This window comes from Schistocerca piceifrons, chromosome 10, assembly GCF_021461385.2.
Source record: "Schistocerca piceifrons isolate TAMUIC-IGC-003096 chromosome 10, iqSchPice1.1, whole genome shotgun sequence".
Classification (NCBI taxonomy): Eukaryota; Metazoa; Arthropoda; class Insecta; order Orthoptera; family Acrididae; genus Schistocerca; species Schistocerca piceifrons.
In genome coordinates this window covers 48,226,819-48,252,312 of record NC_060147.1, presented here as the reverse complement: position 1 = coordinate 48,252,312, position 25,494 = coordinate 48,226,819, and the positions used below count along the sequence as shown (strand labels likewise).

Here is a 25,494-nt window from a genome sequence, read left to right as displayed (position 1 = left end):
CTTTCGCAACAAACTGTTGCCTCATCAGGAAAGAGGGAAGGAGAGGGGAAGACGAAAGGAAGTGGGTTTTAAGGGAGAGGGTAAGGAGTCATTCCAATCCCGGGAGCGGAAAGACTTACCTTAGGGGGAAAAAAGGACAGGTATACACTCGCACACACGCACATATCCATCCACACATACAGACACAAGCAGACATATTTAAGTGGTCTTTAAATATGTCTGCTTGTGTCTGTATGTGTGGATGGATATGTGCGTGTGTGCGAGTGTATACCTGTCCTTTTTTCCCCCTAAGGTAAGTCTTTCCGCTCCCGGGATTGGAATGACTCCTTACCCTCTCCCTTAAAACCCACTTCCTTTCGTCTTCCCCTCTCCTTCCCTCTTTCCTGATGAGGCAACAGTTTGTTGCGAAAGCTTGAATTTTGTGTGTATGTTTGTGTTTGTTTGTGTGTCTATCGACCTGCCAGCGCTTTTGTTCGGTAAGTCACCTCATCTTTGTTTTTTTATATATATATATATATATATATATATATATATATATATATATATATATATATATATATATATATATATATATATAAAAAAAAACAAAGAGGGTAAGGAGTCATTCCAATCCCGGGAGTGGAAAGACTTACCTTAGGGGGAAAAAGGGACAGGTATACACTCGCACACACACACACATATCCATTCGCTCATAAACAGACACAAGCAGACATATGTAAAGGCAAAGAGTTTGGGCAGAGATGTCAGTCGAGGCTGAAGTACAGAGGCAAAGATGTTATTGAATGACAGGTGTGGTAAGAGCGGCGGCAACTTGAAATTAGCGGAGGTTGAGGCCTTGTGGGTAACGGGAAGAGAGGATATTTTGAAGGGTAAGTTCCCATTTCCGGAGTTCTGACAGGTTGGTGTCAGTGGGAAGTATCCAGATAACCCGGACGGTTTAACACTGTGCCAAGATGTGCTGGCTGTGCACCAAGGCATGTTTAGCCACAGGGTGATCCTCATTACCAACAAACACTGTCTGCCTGTGTCCATTCATGCGAATGGACAATTTGTTGCTGGTCATTCCCTCATAGAAAGCTTCACAGTGTAGGCAGGTCAGTTGGTAAATCACGTGGGTGCTTTCACACGTGGCTCTGACTTTTATCGTGTACACCTTCCGGGTTACAGGACTGGAGTAGGTGGTGGTGGGAGGGTGCATGGGACAGGTTTTACACCGGGGGCGGTTACAAGGGTAGGAGCCAGAGGGTAGGGAAGGTGGTTTGGGGATTTCATAGGGATGAACTAAGAGGTTACGAAGGTTAGGTGGATGGCGGAAAGACACTCTTGGTAGAGTGGGGGGGATTTGATGAAGGATAGATCTCATTTCAGGGCAGGATTTGACGAAGTCGTATTCCTGGGGGATGTTCCCAGGCTGTGGCTAAGCTATGTCTCCGCAATATCCTTTCTTTCAGAAGTGCTAGTTCTGCAAGGTTCACAGGAGAGCTTCTGTAAAGTTTGGAAGGTAGGAGACGAGGTACTGGCAGAATTAAAGCTGTGAGGACGGGGCGTGAGTCGTGCTCGGGTAGCTCAGTCGGTAGAGCACTTGCCCGCGAAAGGCAAAGGTCCCAAGTTCGAGTCTCGGTCCGGCACACAGATTTAATCTGCCAGGAAGTTTCATGCCTGTGTAGTGCTACAGTTTTAATCTGCCAGGAAGTTTCATGCCTGTGTAGTGCTACAGTTTTAATCTGCCAGGAACTTTGATGCCTGTGTAGTGCTACATATATTCGACGGTAGAAGTTAGTTGTGGCAGCACCTACCAACATTTTTCAGAACTTCCGCTTACTTTGCACTCGATTCTAAGTCGCAGGCAGTTTTTTGGATTACAAAAACCGGAAAAAAGTGTGGCTTAGATTCGAGTAAATATGGTAGCTTCTTTATTTTACTTTACTTCAAGTTGAAGTTAGCAAAGTTCCTCATTTGCCTGGATTAAGAAACACACATGGTAAAATGCACACAAAACAACATCTGTGACACATTTAGTTCCAACACAGGAGGATAAATGGATTTTACAAAGTGTTCACTTTGTTCCCACTGCCATATAATGAATGCTAACAAGCACAAAAAAAAAATGTCTGGATTGTGATAAGAGGATTTTATAACCAGTGGAAATGTACTGTGAAATGTAGAGATGTTGTCTGAAGGGACACGGGAAGCAGAAGTGAACTAGTGTAGTGTAAAAGTGAAGAAAACAAGTCAGCACAAAAATAGTGAGACACGTCAGCTGATGCAGCGAATAGATTGGATGAACACAGATGTGGTGGGTACATCATGGTGTGTGTCTTGCAGGACCACCAGGGCCACCGGGACCACAAGGCTTTCAAGGCGTACGAGGGGAACCCGGAGATGCGGGACCCGTGGGTCCTCCGGGAACCCCCGGGCCGAGAGGACTTCCGGGACTGCCTGGAAAGGATGTGAGTATTCAATCGTTTTGTCGAGACACTTGTGGATGCTCATAAGAGCTAAAGTACTAAGAAATAAAATCAGTCTTCATTATTTTGTCCATAAAGCAAGGCATTATGAGGAGTCTGATTGACAATAAGAAATAAGTAAATCCATTTTCTACATCAGTTACTTGTTTATTGTAATACGGTGCATTTCAGTGGGTCACACCATTGTTTTCAAGTGGAGAATTGGGTTTTACATTCTTGATATTAGTGCAGAGCACTACAGTGGCAGGTTAGCAAAAAACTTTTTGTCTCATCTTTTGTTGTTGTTTTTTTTTATTTATTTTTTACAGAAAACTGTATATACACATCACAATCACATAATTTCTGTTTTTAAATTTAGCAATGCTGTTACCAAAAAGCATTTTTATCGCCAGCTGAAGGTGAAATGGAAGCTGTTCTTCATTTGGTCTGCTAGAGTGAAAAGTGATCTGTACTCCAACTAATACCAAGAATATCGTCTAATTTTCCACTTGGAGATGATGATATGAACTACTGACATGTAAAGTGGTACAATGAACAAGTGACTGACACAGAAAAATGCTTTATATAGTCTGTCTTATGATGTATTTTTTAAGCAAATACAATTTTTATATTGGTCAAACTCACATGCATGTTTGAAAACAATTTTATTATTACTTCAAAGTTTGTACCTTAATCTACTTCTCAGCACAATTTCCACCAGTATTAGGATGTATCATAATGTATGTGTAACTTTTTAATTCCATTTTCATAAAAATCTTACATCTCGTTTGTCAACCACAGCTAAACTGCCATTTTCATGAGACAGTTATAGTTTTCATGCTGAACACCTCAATGTTTTATTTCCAGTGACAATTTTGCTCAAAAAAGTCGTCACCTTCATTACAGTGCCACTCAAGGAAATTCAAATTTATAATTTTTGTGCATGTCACCCTGCATCTTTGATACAAGCACAACTACATGTAATTTAAACATTCTTTAAGAATTTTATAAAAGTGAATTCTTGAAACTTGAGGGAATCCAGCAAATAATGATGAAATTGTAGTGTCCAGTTGCTAAAACTGTCCAAGGGATCTGAATGCCTCCTACATCACATGGGGGGAACCTCCTACTCAGTATTAGCATCCCTGAACTCCAGTGATCTCCTGACACACTCCTGGACTTCTCTTGCTTTGTTAACATATAATTCTGCTTATATTTCCCTTTTTCATTGTTATTATTATTAATAGTAATTTATTATGCCTTATTTAATGTTTTTCTTTATGCCTTATTTTTCATCTTTCTTCTCCCCTCCCCTACTGCCTCCATCTCTCTCTCTCTCTCTCTCTCTCTCTCTCTCTCTCTCTCTCTCTCTCTCTCTCCCCCCTCTCCCCCTCTCCTTCCCTCCCTCCCTCCCTCCCCCCACTCTGAATTTTTTCCTCATCTCCTTTGCCTCCTAGTTCTTAATTGCAGTATGTGTTTAATTTTTCTTAATGCATCTTAACCTCTCACTCTATTCTCATCATCTTTTGGGCTGGAGCTGGCATTGTGCTTACTAGTGAACTATGGAGCTAGCCATTCTGTCTCATAATTTATGACATTCTGTGTTGTGTTTTTCTTTTGGTGTTGCTATTGTATTCAGTCCAAAGACTGGTTTGATCCAGCTCTCCACGCTAGTCGATCCTGTACGAGCTTCTTCATCTCTGAATAACTACAGCAAATCTATATCCATTTGAACCTGCTTACGGTATTCAAGCCTTAGTCTTACTCTACAAACATGATCTCCCCCCCCCCCTCCCACACACACACACACACACACACACACACACACACTTTCCTCCATTAACATCTTCATGATTTCATGATCCCTCAGAATGTGTCCTTTCAATTGATCTCATCTTGTAGTGTAGTTGTGCCATAACGCCTCATTAGCTATTGGATCAACCCTTCTAGTCTTCAGCATTCTTCTGTAGCACCACATTTCAGAAGCTCCTATTCTGTTTTTTCCTGAAGTGTTTATTATTAAACATCTCACTTCTGTAATGGCTACACTCAAAATACCTACACTTAAGACTTCTTAATACTTAAATTTTATCAAAAGAAAACATTCTCTGTTAGGGACTGTACAGTTTTCAGTTTATTTGCTAATGTTCAATTTCAGTGTATTATTAATTATCAGAGTTTCATATTAATTCTGCCATTTGGTGTTTTTCCATACACATTACATGTTTTATTTTACCTGTTTTTGTTCTGTTTATAACTTGCTTGATGGTATTTAGTAAGTTGAAATTGGACAACAGCAGATAAACTGAAAATTTTACAGCCCATAACAGACAGAGGTTGTTTTTGAAAAATATTTTGAGCCTATACATATGTTTTTGGGTGGTGTCCGCCTTTAGCAAAACACTATTTTGTTTATTGTCCCAGACATGTTTCACTGCAGTTGCAGCATCTCACTTCTGTCAGACCCCACCCAAAACATGTTGTTGTTGTTGTCGTCTTCAGTCCTGAGACTGGTTTGATGCAGCTCTCCATGCTACTCTATCCTGTGCAAGCTTCTTCATCTCCCAGTACCTACTGCAACCTACATCCTTCTGAATCTGCTTAGTGTATTCATCTCTTGGTCTCCCTCTACGATTTTTACCCTCCACGTTGCCCTCCAATACTAAACTGGTGATCCCTCGATGTCGCAGAACATGTCCTACCAACCGATCCCTTCTTCTAGTCAAGTTGTGCCACAAACTTCTCTTCTCCCCAATCCTATTCAATACCTCCTCATTAGTTACGTGATCTACCCACCTTATCTTCAGCATTCTTCTGTAGCACCACATTTCGAAAGCTTCGATTCTCTTCTTGTCCAAACTAGTTATTGTCCTTGTTTCACTTCCATACATGGCTACACTCCATACAAATACTTTCAGAAACATATGTATTGTTAAAGCAAAAACAGACAAAAGAGTTTCAGCCTCAAGATGATTATTTTGAGGCTATGTACCCAGGTACCAACAATCTTACTTAAATTTATATTCAGTGTTAAAAAATTTCTCTTTAACAGAATTGTTCATTTGGGTACAGTATTTTGATGTAATACTTGTTCAAATATTAACTTTAATTAAATTGACAAGAACCCGTACAAGAAGTACGTAAAATGGAATTTTGCAGGGAGAGCAAGGTGACGACGGAGAGGCGGGACAGCCCGGATCGGCCGGTCCCCCGGGACCCAGGGGTCTGCCGGGGATGCCGGGTCTTCCGGGCATCAAAGGGCACCGCGGCTTCCCTGGACTGGACGGAGCTAAGGGCGAGCAGGGCCCCAGTGGCGAGAAGGGCGCACAGGGCACCACAGGGCCCATGGGTCCCATCGGTCCGATGGTGAGTCGCACGAGCTGGCACGAAACTGTTAGGGCGGGCAGGTGTAGAAGGTGGGGCAAATGGTTAATTAATGTAGTGGTAGAAGGGGTGCAGTACTCAAGTATTTAGGTATGAATGACAAGGATACTGTGACACTCGTGCAACAGCACAACACATCTATTATGAGGGGACGTTACAGATAAGCACTCATAGATTTTCTTCGTGTTTATAAAATGTGAAGGTCAGTATCCAGATGCCAATTTTCTAAGTCATTCATAGAAAATTTACTAAACTTGCTTGAAAATCTATTTATTGTAATTACAGCACTGCATCTCAGCAGAATCTTAATTAAATACAACAAAAAGTTGATTTATCTACAATACCTCACAATACTTAAAACACTTGATATACAGGGTGTTACAAAAAGGTACGGCCAAACTTTCAGGAAACATTCCTCACACACACAGAGAAAGAAAATATGTTATGTGGACATGTGTCTGGAAATGCTTACTCATTTTATTACTTCTCTTCAAATCACATTAATCATGGAATGGAAACACACAGCAACAGAACGTACGAGTGTGACTTCAAACACTTTGTTACAGGAAATGTTCAAAATGTCCTCCGTTAGCGAGGATACGCGCATCCACCCTCCGTCGCATGGAATCCCTGATTCACTGATGCAGCCCTGGAGAATAGCGTATTGTATCACAGCCGTCCACAATACAAGCACGAAGAGTCTCTACATTTGGTACCGGGATTGCGTAGACAAGAGCTTTCAAATGCCCCCATAAATGAAAGTCAAGAGGGTTGAGGTCAGGAGAGTGTGGAGGCCATGGAATTGGTCCGCCTCCACCAATTCATTGGTCACCAAATCTGTTGTTGAGAAGCGTACGAACACTTCGACTGAAATGTGCAGGAGCTCCATCGTGCATGAACGACATGTTGTGTCGTACTTGTAAAGGCACATGTTCTAGCAGCACAGGTAGAGTATCCCGTATGAAATCATGATAACGTGCTCCATTGAGCATAGGTGGAAGAACATGGGGCCCAATCAAGACATCACCAACAATGCCTGTCTAAATGTTCACAGAAAATCTGTGTTGATGATGTGATTGCACAATTGCGTGCGGATTCTCATCAGCCCACACATGTTGATTGTGAAAATTTACAATTTGATCACATTGGAATGAAGCCTCATCTGTAAAGAGAACATTTGCACTGAAATGAGGATTGACACATTGTTGGATGAACCATTCGCAGAAGTGTACCCGTGGAGGCCAATCAGCTGCTGATAGTGCCTGCAGGTGTCCTCATTGTTCTAGGTCTTCCCCAGTCGTGAGTCATAGGCTGGAATGTTCGGTGCTCCCTAAGATGCCGATCAATTGCTTCGAACGTCTTCCTGCTGGGACACCTTCGTTCTGGAAATCTGTCTCGATACAAACGTACTGCGCCACGGCTATTACCCCATGCTAATCTGTACATCAAATGGGCATCTGCCAACTCCACATTTGTAAACATTGCACTGACTGCAAGACCACATTCGTGATGAACACTAACCTGTTGATGCTACGTGCTGATGTGCTTGATGCTAGTACTGTAGAGCAATGAGTCGCATGTCAACACAAGCAGCGAAGTCAACATTACCTTCCTTCAATTGGGCCAACTGGCAGTGAATCGAGGATGTACGGTACATACTGACGAAACTAAAATGAGCTCTAACATGGAAATTAAGCATTTGCGGACACATGTCCACATAACATCTTTTCTTTATTTGTGTGTGAGGAATGTTTCCTGAAAGTTTGGCCGTACCTTTTTGTAACACCCTGTAGTTGATGTTACCAGGAATGTAAAACTTTAAAAAAAATCAAACTTTACCAAATACTCATGACTTTATTACATATCTGTCCTGTTTTGTTGGCCCTACTGTATGAATTACTGATTACTGAATTACCGATTTCTACCCCCCTGATGTGACTACGTGACTCATTCTCTAAACCTACATTCTCATTCCATACTGAAAAAGTGTCCAGACTCACAATAGCCACATGTCAGCCCAAAGACACAAAGGGTGCACCATGTCAGCTAAACATAAGCATTTGCGGTACCCTAATGAAGTATTTTGATGTGATTCTTCAGTGTCTCCCAGCATATTTCTCGCTCAAACAGTCCACGGGTGTGCCAGTCCACTGTGTCCAACGGGCACAAAATTTTGGCGATCAGACAGGTTGCCATCGACAGGTGCGCACTTCGTCAGCGCACCTGTCAATGGCGACACGTCTGATCACCAAAATATTGTGCCTGTTGGACACTATGGACCAGCAGTACTCCCATAAACTGTTTGAGCAAGTATTTTGATCTTTACTGGTTAAAAACTGTAACAGTAGTTGAAATGCCACTTACAGAAATCTTAACTGTCATTAAGTGAGGCTCAAAACATAATGTGCCAGCTAGCAAAAATTTAAAGAAAGAATTAGCAAGTGTGTTACTTAATTTACAACTTCAACCCTCAGATTGCATACAGTATTCTTTGCATGTGTGTGTGTGTGTGTGTGTGTGTGTGTGTGTGTGTGTCAGTGCCCACGCACGTGCGTGTGCGTATGTACATGTTACTTTGTGTAAGACATAACTTAGTACTGCATAATAGAATGAGTAAATTAAAATTAATTATTGCTGTTTTCCAATGTCATCAGCTGCTATGTTCTGTCTGTTTCAGGGTCCGGCCGGACCAAGAGGCGAGAGAGGGCGAGAGGGTCCCCCGGGACCTCCTGGCCTCAGGGGGATTGATGGAATTTCGGGACCACCAGGCCCTCCGGTGAGTTTCTGATACACCCTCCCATCTACAACAAAACGTACAGTTGCAACAGTGCTTTTAATTGGAGATGATTATTTTAGCACATCAGGCTACCATAGGTGTGTCTATAATTTATTAAATACCTAGCTGTTGAAGATGGTATGTTATTCTAGGCTTGCACAGTTCAACAAAACTCGACATTTTAATTTCACAGAATGGACATATGATTAGTCAAAGTGAGCAGTTTAGATTTCTAGGTGTTCAGATAGATAGTAAACTGTCGTGGAAAGCCCATGTTTAGGATCTTGTTCAAAGACTTAATGCTACCATTTCTACTATTCAGGTGATATCTGAAGTAAGTGATCGTTCAACATGAAAATTAGTCTCTTTTGCTCATTTTCATTTGCTTATATCATATTGTATTATATTTTGGGGTAACTCTTCCCATTCTAAAAGGATGTTGTTGACTCAGAAACGGACAGTTTGGGCAACAAGTGGCATGAGTTTGTGAACCTCTTGTCAACCCCTGTTCTGGCTAGTCTGGCTATTTTGACGCTGGCCTTTCAATATATATATATCCTTTACTGTCATTTCTTGTTAACAATATCAGATTATTCCCAAAAATTAGCAGCTTTCACTCAGTTAATAGTCGGTAGATATCCAACCTGCATTTCAATCACACTTCCTTAAGTCTTGATCAGAAAGGTGTGCAGTATACTGCTGCATCCATTTTCAATAAGCTACCATAAGAATTCAAAAATCTTAGCAATAATCCAAACGCTGTCGAATGGAAACTGAAGAGTTTCCTTGTGGGCCACTCCTTCTATCCTCCTGAGGAGTTCCTTGAAAAATTAAGCTGAATCTTATGTTATGTTGTAGATTGCAGTTCTTAAACTTATGGCTTGACTTTTTGGGGTTCATAAACATTTTAGTTTTATATATTATTACTTTTACATTCTAATTTCGTGTACTGACATGTTCCGCACCTCATTTTGGTCCTCAGGAACTAGATGTGTAAATAAAAATAAGAGACTCAGGTCTCATCCAGAATATAAGTTTTGTTTGGTTATAAAAACAAAGCAATAAAGATACAGAAAACTGTTTATTGCTCAAAACTAGAAAACCTTAAACAATCTCCCACCATTTCATAGACACTTGTCATTGCATGTAACAAGTTTTTGAATGCCTTACTCTTGACCATCAAGGAATGTTTTTTGGTGCAAAAAGAGATGGAAATTGCTATGGTGAAGTCAGGGCTGTATGGAGGATGGTCAGACTGGCTACATGCAAAGTCCTGTAAGTTTTGTCCATTCTTATTCACATTGTGATGTGATGTGTTGCTACAAATCAAAACAATACCATTTGAGAGCTTAGTGTGCTGTTAATTGTGTATTGAGTGACAGAGTTTCATAAGCATCTCAAAGTACACATTTGCATTGATTGTTTCACTTTGCAATAAAAGATGTGTCAGTAGAATGCCCTATCTGCTCCAAAACTTTTTCAGATGTCAAGATTTGCTTGGCTTTAGTCTCTACTGGTGACGCAATGTTCCTCCATTCCATTGCTGATTTGACTGAGGGACTTCCATAAATGGCCCTAGTCTCATCCCCACTTATTATCTTGCTTAGAAAATCGTCAGCATCGTTATTGTAACACGTCAAAAAGTCAAGTGTCATTTTATGAATTGCTGCCGTTATCACATTTAAAGATTTATAATGAAGACGTAAACATCACACACTCATAAGTAAGTCAGCAAGTTCAGCATAAACAAAGGAAACATTTGAAACAATTTGCTTTGCTGACCACTAATTCACCCTACACAAAAAAATCGTGAAATGTCCAGTGACCTTTGAAATATACAAATTGTAAAGAAACCATTTCAGTAGTTCAGTTCCTCTCATCTACAAACAGTCTAGTGCCAAAATGCAACTAATTTATACACAAATAAGTCTAAAAAATAATGGTAAACATACTGAATTTCTAAATTCAGGGCACCCCACAAAGGGGTTACACTGTTTGAACTTTAGTAATGAAAGCAAAAATAACAAAAATTGTGAATTTTTAAAACACATTGATGGTCATGACATTACTGATGATTTTTTACTGTTGAAGATGTTAAGAGTGTCCCATTGGCAGCAATACAGTGTTGGCAACACTTCAAAACAGATAGGTACACGTGTGTTACGGTTGCCATTGGAATAATTTCACGGGCAATCACAATTGCCCCTCCCATGTTATCCAACGTATGTGGTTTTGTGGCATAGATGGCGTCATTCACAGTTCACTACAGAAAAAAGTCTAGCAGTAAGAGACTGGGAGTTCTGAATGGAAACTCAACACTTCCTTGTTGTCCTATCCATGTCTCAATAAATATTTCATCCAGGTACTGCCACATGTCACAATGTTAATGTAACATGTACCATCTTTTTGAAAAGAACAGTCATCATCTCAGTACTGTTGGTGAACATCTGGTAAATTGGTTGCTGCTACATGGTAAAGTACTTTACAATGTTCCTTCAAAAAAGAATGATCCCACAAATCCTCTGACAGACATACCTACCACACCACTCTGATAATCCAGGAATATTAATGGCTTATTCCTCCGTAACATGAGGATTATCTCTTGTGCAGTAGACAGTTATGGTGACTGATAATTCCCTGCAATTTAAATGTCGCCTCATCAGACCAAACAGTGATGGCAGTCATTTGTTGATTATCACAAATCTGTGTACAAAATTTGAGGCACCTATCTGGATCATCGTCAGTCATCATGTGAAGCGATCTGGGAATGTGGGGTTTCTGCTTCACTTGCTTTAAAATGCAGTTTATATTTGATTTGCTTACACCTGATTCATGTGTGGCTTGCCATATGACCTCCTTAGGGGATCTTGTGTTAGTTTGTAACTCTGGGTCCATGCACCTTTCATCCACAACTGATTTCTTCCTGCCACACCGTTCCTTCCTCAGATCACCCACACTTGTTTCCCTCTCAAATTTGGTGTGTAATTTTGTTATTGTTTCAAACTCTGCCTGCTATTGTCACTACTTCTTTCATGTTTTCACACTTCTGATAACACTTTAAAATCCACTTTCTTTGGTCCAAGGACAAGTTTCCAGACACCTTGTTATTTATGTGTAGTTTCTGTTAACTGAAAATAAACAAATGAATGGCAACACACAGCAGTCATGAAAATGCCATATAATCACAACTGGTTCAGATTATCATTAATACCTTCTCAGTTATTGAAGTTTGAACAGGGTAAACCACTTTGTGAGACACTCTGTATATTGAATATTGAACCATGTCTCTTTCCCCCATTTTTCAAGGATTTCTGTAGCATAAATTTGTGTGTTTTACTAAAAAATGTGTCATGCCATTGATCACCTATCCTCCTGGTAAAATTCTGTTACTTCTGAAACTTTTGTCAAAATTTCTAGAATTATCAGGCAACATCTAAGAAACTCTGTTTGAAGAATTTCAATGGAGACTTATTTGAAGCTATGCAGTAGGCAGAAAATGCTGAGACAGAATCTGCATGTGTTCCCATCCAGAATCCAAAGCAGTCAGACCATACCTGTAACAGCTGTGTGACAGAGGGCTGACTGTGTGAACCAAATTCTTACAGTGGTTTATAATGAAGGATTTGATGTTGGTGGCATCTGGTTCACAGATGAATGATACTTCCACCTTAATGGAGTCATGAATAAACAAAACTTGTGGCTTTGTGGTTCCAAAAGTCCCCATTTGTGTGAATTGGAACCACTGTATTCTTCCAAAATTAATGATTGGGCTGTGGTATGCAGCTGAGGCATTATTGGCCCTTCTTTCATATGATAAACGATCACTAGTGAATGTTCCATTGCAATTTGGCACAGTTTGTCACCACGTAGCTAGTATGGGAGAATTGACCGGGGACTGAGTGGTTCGTGCTAGATGCCAGACAACATTGCACGTAACAAGTGTTTTGCTTTCTTCATGAATAGTTTAGGACTAGTCCTTGCTTTAGAGTATTGCAAATTAACTAGGGAAGGTATGGATTGGCCTCCATTTTCACCCAGTCTGACTCTTTGTGACTAGTTTCTTGAGGCACATTGAAAGACACTGTCTACCAGAACTGTCATGCCATGCTGGAAGAGTTTGAATCCATTTCTGTTGGAATGCTACATGATCTGATGGTAGATTCCACTGTTTGTTAATGCCATTTACATACTGTGTGTGGTGGACACCAAAAATATTGTGTTCCGACTGCAAAGACTGTTTGCAGAGGATGAGTATAATTATGCACAGTGATGTTGCACACCCTGCACAGCTTACAGCACTATCTGTTAGCAGTTTTTTGAACTATTTTGAATGTTCTGTGTAAGACAGTTACAGCTTACACAATAAACATACCTTTTATTGCGCTCATCAATCGAGCTTAGTTTTCAAGATACTTATTTTTGAAATCAAGAACTCCTTCACACCATGCATTAATGTACTGCATTGAGCACTCAGTATTTACAGAATTAAGGAACTATTTTCTTCAAAAAATACCACAGGTGTCAAGGAAATACTGAGCTACTGATTGCAAATAAATAGCTGCAATGTAATAAAACTGAGAAGCTAGCAGCCTTTTTTTAAGCATAGCAGATTTCTTTGTAATTCTCTCAATTAAATTTGAACAGGGTAAGTGTGAATAGCACTGAGCAGTATGGTGACAAGTTTTTTGTTGATACAATTAAGAATCTATGATGTGTTTGGCTTTTGTACTTCTTCTCCCTTTTGATGGCATTTGTCATTCGGCACAAAAATAATGAGTACCTACTGATGATGGAAAACAACACTACACCCTGTAATGAATTAGAAAATTCTATTTGCTCAAAACAGAATTGTTTGAATAGATATTGATTTGTTGAAACAAACACAGACACAAAAAGTGGTGCTTTCAGATCAAGATGAATATGACCATCCGTGCCATTGCAGATCAGAAATATGTGTTGGAATAAATGTGCAGGTTCAGTGGTACACACTGGGATTCTTGGACAGGTTGTGAGAGATTATGAAACATAGCTTCTGAGAAATGGTTTGTAATACAGTCTTCCATATTTTCGTTCAACTGTATCACTATATCTTTCAGCTGCATCAGAAGAAGCTAGTAGATATAGCATCTGGGACGATAAGGCATCTATTTTTTTCATTGTGCCTGAAGAAAATATATTTTAAACTGCAAACTCTAATACTCTATTTGTCTCTTGATTTGTTTGTGTCAGTATTGATATGTAACATTATATTTACACTACCTCTTTTGTGCGACAGATAAATACGAGGTTGTGCTGAAAAGTAATGCCTCTGATTTTTTTATGTGAAAACTCTTAACACTTTTTATCTGAAACAAGCTTTATTAAAGTTCTACATCTTTATTCTTCCCAAATATTCACTTCGCAACATAGTTACCCTGGCAATAAACACATTTCTCCTGACGAGAGACCAGTTTGTTGATATCTTCACTGTTGAATGTGGACCTCTGCTTGCACCGCTTCATCACTATCCTTCAAGGTGCTGGATTGTTGCAGATGTCACAGCACTTATCTGTAGTCTGTCATTGTCACACTGAAGGATAGGGTGCTGCATGAGGGGACTAACTCTTCAAATCTGAAACTTAATTACAGCACACTGTTTCTCATCCCCAACATAGTTTTTACCATGTTACACACAACAATTCGGAATTCTTTAGTGACAGAGGGCTGCATATATGTCAACGTGGAGAATAAAGATGTAGAATGTTAATAATGTTCATTTTGTTTAGAAAGATTTAAGAGTTTGCACTGAAAAAGTTGAGGCATTAGTTTTAAGCATACTCTCATACAATGTGTCAAAAACATTCGGATTTTGTCGTGATAGCATACATCAATTTCCACATCTACTATTCCACTATGTTTGTCACTTTGAAAAACAGCGTGTCAGTGTTTCTCAGTATACAGGGTGAGATGTGACAGTATTAATGATTCTGAACAAAAAACTTCATATGGACATATGCCCTATTGCAAATGTTTTCTGAGATAGAACACCTTTAAAATATCACTTTTGTATGTTTTTCTTTAATAACTTGAGAACCACACGGTCCAAAAAGAAAAAAATGCATCTCTGTACACAATTAAACTAAATTAAATTTGCTACAAAAAAGGTGCTATTTATTTTTTGTCTAGGACTAACAGTTTGTGTGGAGGGATCGCGGGAATTTTGAAAATCTTGCGTGACTTGCATGTGTTGTAGCTTAGGTACTTTTTGTAGGCCAGTTTTAGGTAGTTTTCTGACTTGATAGACCACAAGCATCCTGTATCAAAATGTTCATCCCAACTTTGTCTGTATTACGGTGGTATGTTGTAAATAATGACAATGAATAATACATCTAAAAAGAAAGATGATGAAACTTACCAAACAAAAGCGCTGGCAGGTCGATAGACACACAAGCAAACACAAACATACACACAAAATTCTAGCTTTCGCAACCAATGGTTGCCTCGTCAGGAAAGAGGGAAGGAGAAGGAAAGACAAAAGGATATGGGTTTTGGGAGAGGGTAAGGAGTCATTCCAATCCCGGGAGCGGAAAGACTTACCTTAGGGGGAAAAAAGGACAGGTATACACTCGCACACACACACATATCCATCCACACATACACAGACACAAGCAGACATTTGTAAAGGCAAAGAGTTTGGGCAGAGATGTCAGTCGGGGCGGATGTACAGAGGCAAAGATGAAGTTGAAAGACAGGTGAGGTATGAGCGGCGGCAAATAGAAATTAGAAATTAGCGGAGATTGAGGCCTGGCGGATAGCGAGAAGAAAGGATATGCTGAAGGGCAAGTTCCCATCTCCGGAGTTCTGACAGGTTGGTGTTAGTGGGAAGTATCCAGATAACCCGGACGGTGTAACACTGTGCCAAGATGTGCTGGCCGTACACCAAGGCATGTTTAGCCACAGGGTGATCCTCATTACCAACAAACACTGTCTGCCTGTGTCCATTCATGCGAATGGACAGTTTGTTGCTGGTCATTCCCACATAGAACGCTTCACAGTGTAGGCAGGTCAGTTGGTAAATCACGTGGGTGCTTTCACACGTGGCTCTGCCTTTGATCGTGTACACCTTCCGGGTTACAGGACTGGAATAGGTGGTGGTGGGAGGGTGCATGGGACAGGTTTTACACCGGGGGCAGTTACAGGGGTAGGAGCCAGAGGGATCATTACAATGAATAATACATATAGAAATGTACATTATCTCAGAAACCATTCGGAAAGGGCAGATGTCCACATAAGGTTTTTGTTCGGAACCAGTAATTCTAATCACCCATCAAAACACATACCTGACTCACCCTGTATATTAGCCACAGCCTCAGCATCAACCTAAGAGTGATCAAACTGAACTAATGGTCCTTCTCGAGGGAGCTCATTCTTAGTAGGGTACAAACTCCAAATTGGAAGGAAGGAAACTGTATGCATTGAGAATTGCTTGCCTTGATAGTTAGCAGTCAGCAACCTGCATTTATATTAGCATAAAACACTTATTTTTATTGACAGGGAGCCATTGGAAAACCCGGACCACCTGGGTTCCCTGGAAATCCTGGTGCCAAAGGAGACCTAGGACATCCAGGTCCGAAAGGAAGCCAAGGACTTCAAGGGCCAAGAGGTACTGTTCTTACTGCTTCTTTGACCTGAGCATTGTTCAAATTGTGAAATATTCCTAAGATAGGATTGTTAGAAAGAGTGCACATACACGATCAACACACACTCCTGCAAATACTCTATCATCTCCCAATATTTTCTGTACATTCCCAATTACTGAGGAGATGTGTTAGATGCCCAGTATATGAAAGAACAAATTGCTAAAAATGTTCATCAGGAACAGAGGTATGAAGCTGCAAGAAGAAATAGAGGTCAGTATATTTATTGCAAGTGAATTAAATTCAAGGAATTGTTAGAGAACAAAGGAGAAGAAAGGAGCAGTTAATTGAAAGATATTGCCAAATCATGACCAATCCAGTGGCCTCAAAAAAGGAATTCACATGAATAGCAAATTGTGCTGGCACTCTGTACTACTGTAACCAATCTTCATTCACGATTCTCTTGTCTTTGAGCTGAAATGTTAACCTAATTTTCAACATGTCGAAATAAGAATTTTAATTCACCTTTCATTTCAAAAAAAGTTATCATGATGACTTCCTGGCCTGTAATGTACCATGTGGTGCCTTCCCTTTCAACTCTTGTGCATAATGGAGAGTTTTCTTAGACAAGAAAATCACATTCCTTCTTTGTGAACTACGATATATTACACAGTAACTTATTTGAATGAGACACGGCATATGAAAATTGTGTCAACAGTGCAACTTGGTGCTCCACATTGTTGTCAAATAAGTCATTCACAGAAGTTGGTCTCACTCCTTACAGTTTCAGATCTTGTGTAGTGTGGTCACACATTATTGTCCACAATACTTGAAGTTCAGTTGCTCTCTCGTGATCACTTTCATTGGAGACTGACTGCTCTGTCAACTGAGTGATTGCAGCATGTGTTTTCTCTCATGTTTTCTATTGTGCACAGTGTGTCTTTGACACTACCTGAAACAAAAGTATGTTTCTCCCAATCAAGCAAGGATGCAATCTCTAAACACATTCACTATCTCTTTCATTGTTTGCCTAGTCTGTGAATGTTTGTGCACCTACATACACACCACTAATCCCTTCTCAAAAGTGTAGCATCCACTCACATCAGTCGTGGCTCCACATCTAAAACAATATGATACTGGTAGCAATACATTTTTCAATTTCAAAGCAGGGACAGTAATGAAACAACTGTTTGTTTTCCAAGTCATATAAATTCAAGAAAGTTTGGGGACCTCTCAAACACATAGTATGGTTGACTTCAGTTGTTCTGTATTTAATTCCTTAACTCAACAATTTCTCTTTCTTTTCTTCCTTTTTTCAAATTATTCTCCAAAAAATTATGCTTCTTCATTAAGTAAAAACATCATATAATGAAAGACATTACATATAGACATGTAAAAACAGCTTTTAAAGCTCAAAATAATGAGTTACAAAATTTTGAAGATCATCAATAATAAAATCTTGAGTATACTCATGCAATGGAGTTTGACTAAAATATCCTGAAACTTCAAATCATTTTTTAGTTTCTGTGTAGCTATGAAGTCTAACCACGTAATTCACAATAGTTTCCTGTGAATATAAATCTGGGAGGGGCTGGCTGGAGCAAGAGGATGTATTTATCACGTACCACTGGTGAGCACTTGTCATCCAACAGATGAACTGCCATCACTTTCAGTTTCTAATCAAGTAATGTCACATTTATCTTCACTTTCTCAGCTGCTAAATTCAATTTCAAACTCACAATCACTATAGTAATCCTTTTTGAAAGCATTGACTAAACAGCAATACAAGAGAAAGGCTGAAAACATGCATTTTGTTATGGCAATATTATGAAAAGGATAGTTGCTATTGACCATATAGTGAAGATACTGAGTCACAGGTGGGTGCAACAAAAAGACTGTCAGAAAGAGAGATTTTGGCTAACAAGTCCTTCATTGGAAATAGACAACACAAACACACACAAACGCAACTCTCTCAAACATGACCACAGTCTCTGGCTGCTGCCTCATCTGTGTGAGAGTCGCATTTGCATTCTGTGTGTGTGTGTGTGTGTGTGTGTGTGTGTGTGTGTGTGTGTGTGTGTTGCCTGTTTCCAACAAAGGACTTCTTGGCCGAAAGCTCACTTTCTGACAGTCTTTTTGTTCTGCCCATCTGCGAATCAGTATCTCCAATATATGGTGAGTAGCAACTATCATTTTCATAATATTGCTGCAGTCCATCCTGGATTTTCCATTGTTTATCATTTTGTTGTGCAATGCCCAAAACTGCAGACTGTAAAGGCGATTGCTAGTGGCGACCACCTCAGCCAAAACATGACAGCCAGGCTACAAATGTGGTACCAGATGGTCTCAAGCAGCCAAACACTTAATTCAAATTGTAATTCATTACTTCAGCATCTATCCTTACTAGTCAAATACCTTTATATTTTTGCTGTGCCCATGAAATTGGGTCCACATGTTTTTAAACCGAGGCAGTGTGAAACATGTTGGTGTTCTAAAGGTATATGCTACTGAAAGTTGCTGATCATGTGCTTCAGTTCTAATATTGCACTAGCTATGTCAAATGTCACAAATACACCCCCCCCCCCCTACCCACCTCCCCTCGCCCCCTGCCTCATACTACACTTGCGAATATTCGGGCCACCATCTTCGGTGCAAGGTCCCTCGTACATAACTACTGTTAGTGCATTTTGCTAAGGCCTTCCACAAGAATATGATGGAATGGCCATTGAGGTTCATAGTGGATGAAATGAAGAACACGTGCCTGGTGCAATGGCAGTATTTTTGCTCCTCATCTACAGTGGAATAAAAGTCTCAGCAATGTTCAGCTTGACTTTTAAACACCTCTTGACTACAACATAACAATATTATGAAAAGGCAAGTTGCTACTCCCTGTATAGCAGAGATGCTGAGTCACATATAGGCACAACAAAAAGACTGTCACAATATTTATTTGTGACAGTCATTTTGTTGTGCCTATCTGTGACTCAGCATCTCCACTATATGGTGAGTAGCAACTCTCCTCTTCATAATATTGTTACATTCCAACCTGCATTTTCCATTGTTTGACTACAATATATGTGATCTTCAAACCATCTAAAGATGTTCTAACATAGATTATCTTAATATTTGAATTGAAATATTGAAAAGTTTTGTTACTTACACGGCAAATACACCGTCTTATCAAAAGTATCTGCACAGATACTAGTGGACGCTAATAAGGCATGTTTCCACTGTTCATCCTTCACCTTTATGGCTGCTTGAACCCTACAGGGGACACTTTGAGCAAGGTGTCTGAATGTATGTGGAGAAATGGCAGCCCATTCTCTCTTGAGGGTTGAAACCGGAGAAGATAGTGATGTGGGGCGCTGGGTCCTGGAATGAAGTCGACATTCTAACTCGTCCTAAAGGTGTTCCATTGGATTTTGGTCAGGACTCCGGGCAGCCAAATCCATTACATGAGTGTTATTGTCCACAAACTGTTGTCTTGCAGGAAGAAATGAAGTGAGGAAAATTTGAGTTCAGTGTCCTGTTGACAGTTTGGTTGCTAGATGTGAAGCATGAGCTCGGATGTCAAAAGGATGGGAAAGCGAGTTGTCTGTGCCCTTTCAAATCAACGATGCTGGCATGTGCCTGGAGTGACATAGAGAAACCGCAGAATACCTAATTCTGAATGGCCAGACACAGATTTGAACCATCATCCTCCTGAATATGAGTCCAGTGCTTCGTCTCACAGATGCTGCTTTATGACAACGTATGTTTTCATGCCAATACAAACAAGTGATGTCTTTGAACTGTTCTGTTACTGTACACAGTATATTGTCCTGTAGAATACATTGTACCCTCCTCTATTGCATGTTTTCTTTATCACAATAAGGGGAGCGCACACTAGCCACGGAAAACACCTCTGTATCCCTACGTGGTGCAGGATTGACCACTAGGTATCATGCAGGCAGATTGACCAGTGAAAAAGTAGGTGAGGGGGATGGGACTATTGTGTTGCCAGTAGATGGGCAGCAACAGCGGAATGTGTCCACCAGGAGAGCTCAGTGGCTAGTCATTGGATGTCACCTGAGTGACAGATCCATGAGGGATATTTCAACCCCTCTAAAGCTGCCCACGTCAGCTGTCACTGGTGTGATTGTCGAGCAGACGTGCAAAGGAAGAATCACAGCTGAACCGAGACTGGGCAGACCTTATGTTCTGATGAGCATGGGCCATTGAGCATTGTGGAGTGTGACTGTAACATATTTCATGAAGTCAGTGGAAGGAGTCACTTGTGAGCTACAAAGTGCAGCCAGCAGTCCAGTTAGAACAACAGCTGTGCACAGTGAGTTCAATAGAATGGGATCCAACGATTGAGCAGCTCCTCGTAAGCCGCACATTTCTGTAGGCAGTGCTAAGTGATAGTCGGCGTTGTGTAAAGAGTGATGCGACTGGTAGTGGACGACTGGATATGAGTGATTTGGAGTGATGAATCGTGCTGTACATTGTGGCAGTCTGATGGAACTTTTGTGTTGAATCCTTGTTAGCCACTTTTATGTCATCGCATTGTCTCTGTAGACCTGTACTGTGGAAAGCAAGGAGAGAATGTTGGTTAGTGGCCCATATCCTCATTCTGTAATGCAAACTGCACACAATTAATAACTAGCTTGGTACAATCTCTCTTCTGTATAGTCCACGTAGCTGCACTGCTGTTGAAGTAGAAAGTCCACTATGAACACCATTCTGTTTGCTACGTGCTGTGTGATTCTAAGCTAGAGGTTGCGACTGCAGCTCCCTCTCGGTGACACGCTAGAACTCACACAGCATACTGACTCAAACTACCTGGAGCTACTGGTCCTCCGATCTGCCTAATTACTAGTGACCAAGAGGGCGTTAGCGGTGCATTTCCAGTGAGTCTGTCATTGGCCTCTATCAATATTCTCATAACCTCTATTCCACACGGTGTGCTGGCGGCGGTGTACACCAGCACAGTTTGGGTTTGTTGAATGCCTGGAGAATGTTACCTGCAATCGTGGGTAGTGCTAACAGTGAAGTATGGATCTGACGGGGTTTTACAGTACGGCAGTGTTTTTCACGGTCAGGATGTGGTCCCCTGATTGCGCAAAAATGTAGAAGGTTGCGAACACATCTAACAGCATTGAGCACTACTTACAAGGGAACCTCCCCATCGCGCCCCCCTCAGATTTAGTTATAAGTTGGCACAGTGGATAGGCCTTGATAAACTGAACACAGATCAATTGAGAAAACAGGAAGAAGTTGTGTGGAACTGTGAAAAAATAAGCAAAATATACAAACTGAGCAGTCCATGGGCCACATAGGCAACATCATGGAGACCGTCAGCTCAGGAGTGCCGTGATCCCGTGGTAGCTTGAGCAGCTGCAGAAAGAGAGGTCCTTGGATCAAGTCTTCCCTCGAGTGAATATTTTACTTTCTTTATTTTTGCATAGTTATTATCTGTCCGTTCGTTCATTGACGTCTCTGTTCACTGTAATAAGTTTAGTGTCTGTGTTTTGAGACCGCATCGCAAAACCGTGCGATTAGTAGACGAAAGGACGTGCCTCTCCAATGGGAACCGAAAACATTTGATCGCAAGGTCATAGGTCAACCGATTCCTCCACAGGAAAACACATCTGATATATTCAATACGACACTGGTGACGGCATGTGCGTCACATGACAGGAATATGTTGTTGACCCACCTAACTTGTACACTTGTCGAATGGGTAAAAAGATTCTTCTACCTTGCCCGATTTAGGTTTTCTTGTGAATGTGATAATCACTCCCAAAAAAGTGATGAAAACATAAGAGTTTGTCACATAAACTGAAAATAAAAAATTAAACTTTTCACTCGATGGAAGATTTGAACCAAGGACCTTTCGTTCCGCAGCTGCTCACGTTACCACGAGACCATGGCGCTCCTGCGTTTCCAGTGTCCTTGATGTTGCCTATCTTCCCATGAACTACTCAGTTTGTATACTTTGCTTATTTTTTCACAGTTCCACACAACTTCTTCCTGTTTTCTCAATTGATCTGTGTTCAGTTTTTCAAGGCCTATCCACTGTGCCAACTTATAACTAAATCTGAGGGGGGTGCAATGGGGAGGTTCCCTTGTTAGAATAGTTTGGAGATGTTAGTTGCTTGTTTTAGTAGGAAAATCTGCATCTGTGTCTACATATACACTCTGCAAACCACAGTGAAGTGCACGGCGCAATGCGTCCTTTCATAAAGCAGCATCTGTGAGGCAATGCTTTGTGAAAAATAACATTCCAGAAGTGGACTAGCCTGCCCAGCGTTCCGATCTGAATCCAGTGGAATGCCTTAGATTTAACTTAGAATGTTGACTTTGCTCCATACCTCAGTGTCCAACATCACTACATTCTCTGGTTCTTTTAAGGAAGATTGTGCTGCCGTTCCTCCACTGACATTCAGAGACCTCATTGAAAGTGTCCCCAGTAGATTTCGAGCCATCATAAAGGGAATTGTCCACTAGTAGGTGTCCAGATAAGTTTAATCAGATAGCATACATAGCATTAAGCAGTAGAGTTTCTTGCTAATATATTGTACACATTAAGCTTCTCTGAGTTCTTTGTTTTTTGCTAATGTATACCTTAACTGATTCCACATACATGGAGAATCTCCATTTGATGGGATTTACAGAACACTATGAATCAGTGAATAAACATATCCAGACAGAGGCTCAATTTCTTTGCAGGAGAGGCAGGCCGTCCCGGACAGCCGGGTGAGTCTGGAGTGCCTGGACCACCGGGGAAGGACGGCTCGGCAGGAGAGAAGGGCAGCCCCGGGACGGCGGGACTCCCCGGACCTCCTGGATTCCCTGGAGCGAGGGGACCTCCCGGACTGTCTGGCAGCCCTGGACAACCTGGAATGAAAGGGAGTCCAGTAAGTGGAACAGTCTAGGACTGCACGTATTAAAACCATCTCCTCATCTTGTGTGTACTTGCCAAAGTTCTGTGCCAGTATTGACTGGGAGGCTATAACTGAGTTGTTCTCTGCCCATTTACATCTATGGGACTGTGCTGCAATTCACACTTATTTGCTTCATTTTAACACACCTGGTTGAAAGCTTGCAGTTGAGAAAAGAAAAAAAAAGTTGAAAGCAGAAACTGAGAAAGTTGGTAACACAAAAACCAGTGACACTCCATACACAGAAAATTTCAGTTACAGTGCTGTGTTTTGAAAAGAGAGTGACCACAAGAAAAACTGCAATCTTTCAACCAATGTTCCACTTGAAAGAATGCTATTTTGCTTACAAATAATGTGTTACACTGCTGTGTAAATACCTTTCTATTTTATTATAAAAACTTACATGAACTGTTTTACAGCTATAACCTATATCTCCAAAAGAAAAAAATCTTGTAATACTTCAGGATACCCACTGATGATGCCTTATGTATGCACAAGGCGTGTTTCTTTTAAACTACTGCAATTTTTGTCGTTTGGTTTACTCTCAATCCTTATTCTGTTCTTCATAGAATGTTCATTGCATTACCAGGTCCTGTAATTCTTCCTTGCCATTACTGATGATAGCAATGCCACCAGCAAATCTTACCATTTATATTATTTCTCCCTGTTTATTAATGTCACTTCTGAACTTTTTTTATGTTTCCTGTGTTGCTTCTTCAACATATGGGTTGAATAGTAGAGAAGAAACATCGTATCCCTGCTTCACACCTCTGAAATCCTCCATCTAAACAATTACTTTATTACATGCAACAGAAGTCAGCAAAATTTGCAAAATCTTCTATGACCTCTAAAAGATTTGTTTTTCTGGTGTATTGACGTCACAAACCATCAATCCAACATAAACCTGCTCAAGCCCTCTTTATGAAGCAGTGCTTTGAAGTGTACATTGGTGAATTAAATACACTATTGAGAAGACCATAGATGGACATTATTACAAGGTTTTCCTCATGAATCTTTAGGTTAAAAGACCAGTTAACTTTCAGTTAGATAGAATCAATCAAATTTTGATAAGAGTCCTGTTACTGACTTTTGATAGTTAAAGAGTGGTGATGTCCACAGAACTATATCACAAAATAATGGAATTTATGAATGTTTCTCTCAAAGGCCTTTGATTGTGTAAATCGTGGAATTCTTTTAGATAAGCTAAATCATTATGGTTTGAGGGGGGCAGTGCACAAATGGTTGAATTTATACTTCACTGGAAGAATGCAGAAAGTTGAAATAAGTGGTTCATGTAATGTTAAAACAACAGCTGATTCCTCAAACTGGGGGGCTATCAAGTACGGGGTCCCACACGGTTCTTGATATACATTAATGACTTACCATTCCACATTGATGAAGATGTAAAGTTAGTTCTTTTTGCTGATGATACAAGTATAGTAATAACATCCAAAACCAAGAACTAATTGATGTAATTGTAAATGATGTTTTTCACAAAATTATTAAGTGGTTCTCAGCAAACGGACTCTCTTTAAAATTTGATAGAACACAGTATATACAGTTCTGTACAGTAAATGGCACAACTCCAGTAGTAAATATAGACTTTGAACAAAAGTCTGTAGCTAAGGTAGATTATCAAAATTTTTAGGTGTGTCCATTGATGAGAGGCTAAACTGAAAGCAACACATTGATGGTCTGCTGAAACGTCTGAGTTCAGCTACGTTTGCTATTAGGGTTGTTGCAAATTTTGGTGATAAGAATCTCAGTAAATTAGCTTACTATGCCTACTTTCATTCACTGCTTTCGTATGGCATCATATTCTGGGGTAATTCATTGTTGAGTAGAAAAGTATTCATTGCTCAAAAACGTATAATCAGAATAACTGCTGGAGCCCACCCACGGTCATCCTGCAGACATCTATTTAAGGATCTAGGGATCCTCACAGTAACCTCACAGTATACAGGGTGTTACAAAAAGGTACGGCCAAACTTTCAGGAAACATTCCTCACACACAAATAAAGAAAAGATGTTATGTGGACATGTGTCCAGAAACACCTAATTTCCATGTTAGAGCTCATTTTAGTTTCGTCAGTATGTCCTTCCACCTACACTCAATGGAGCACGTTATCATGATTTCGTATGCGATACTCTACCTGTGCTGCTAGAACATGTGCCTTTACAAGTACGACACAACATGAGGTTCATGCACGATGGAGCTCCTGCACACTTCAGTCGAAGTGTTCGTACACTTCTCAACAACAGATTCGGTGGCCGATGGATTGGTAGAGGCGGACCAATTCCATGAGCTCCATGCTCTCCTGACATCAACCCTCTTGACTTTCATT

At 40.5% G+C, this 25,494-nt stretch overlaps 1 protein-coding gene across 2 annotated transcripts in view; it reads left to right on the top strand.

Annotated features, from left to right (window-relative positions):
• Nucleotides 1-25,494, top strand: part of LOC124718642 (collagen alpha-1(I) chain-like) — a 268,769-nt gene that overhangs the window by 156,123 nt on the left and 87,152 nt on the right. For both annotated transcript variants that reach the window (XM_047244268.1, XM_047244267.1), the window contains 5 exons: nt 2,326-2,450; nt 5,607-5,813; nt 8,509-8,607; nt 16,141-16,249; nt 22,938-23,125. In XM_047244268.1, coding sequence (XP_047100224.1) covers nt 2,326-2,450; nt 5,607-5,813; nt 8,509-8,607; nt 16,141-16,249; nt 22,938-23,125 — 728 coding nt within the window. The remainder of the gene's footprint in view (nt 1-2,325; nt 2,451-5,606; nt 5,814-8,508; nt 8,608-16,140; nt 16,250-22,937; nt 23,126-25,494) is intronic.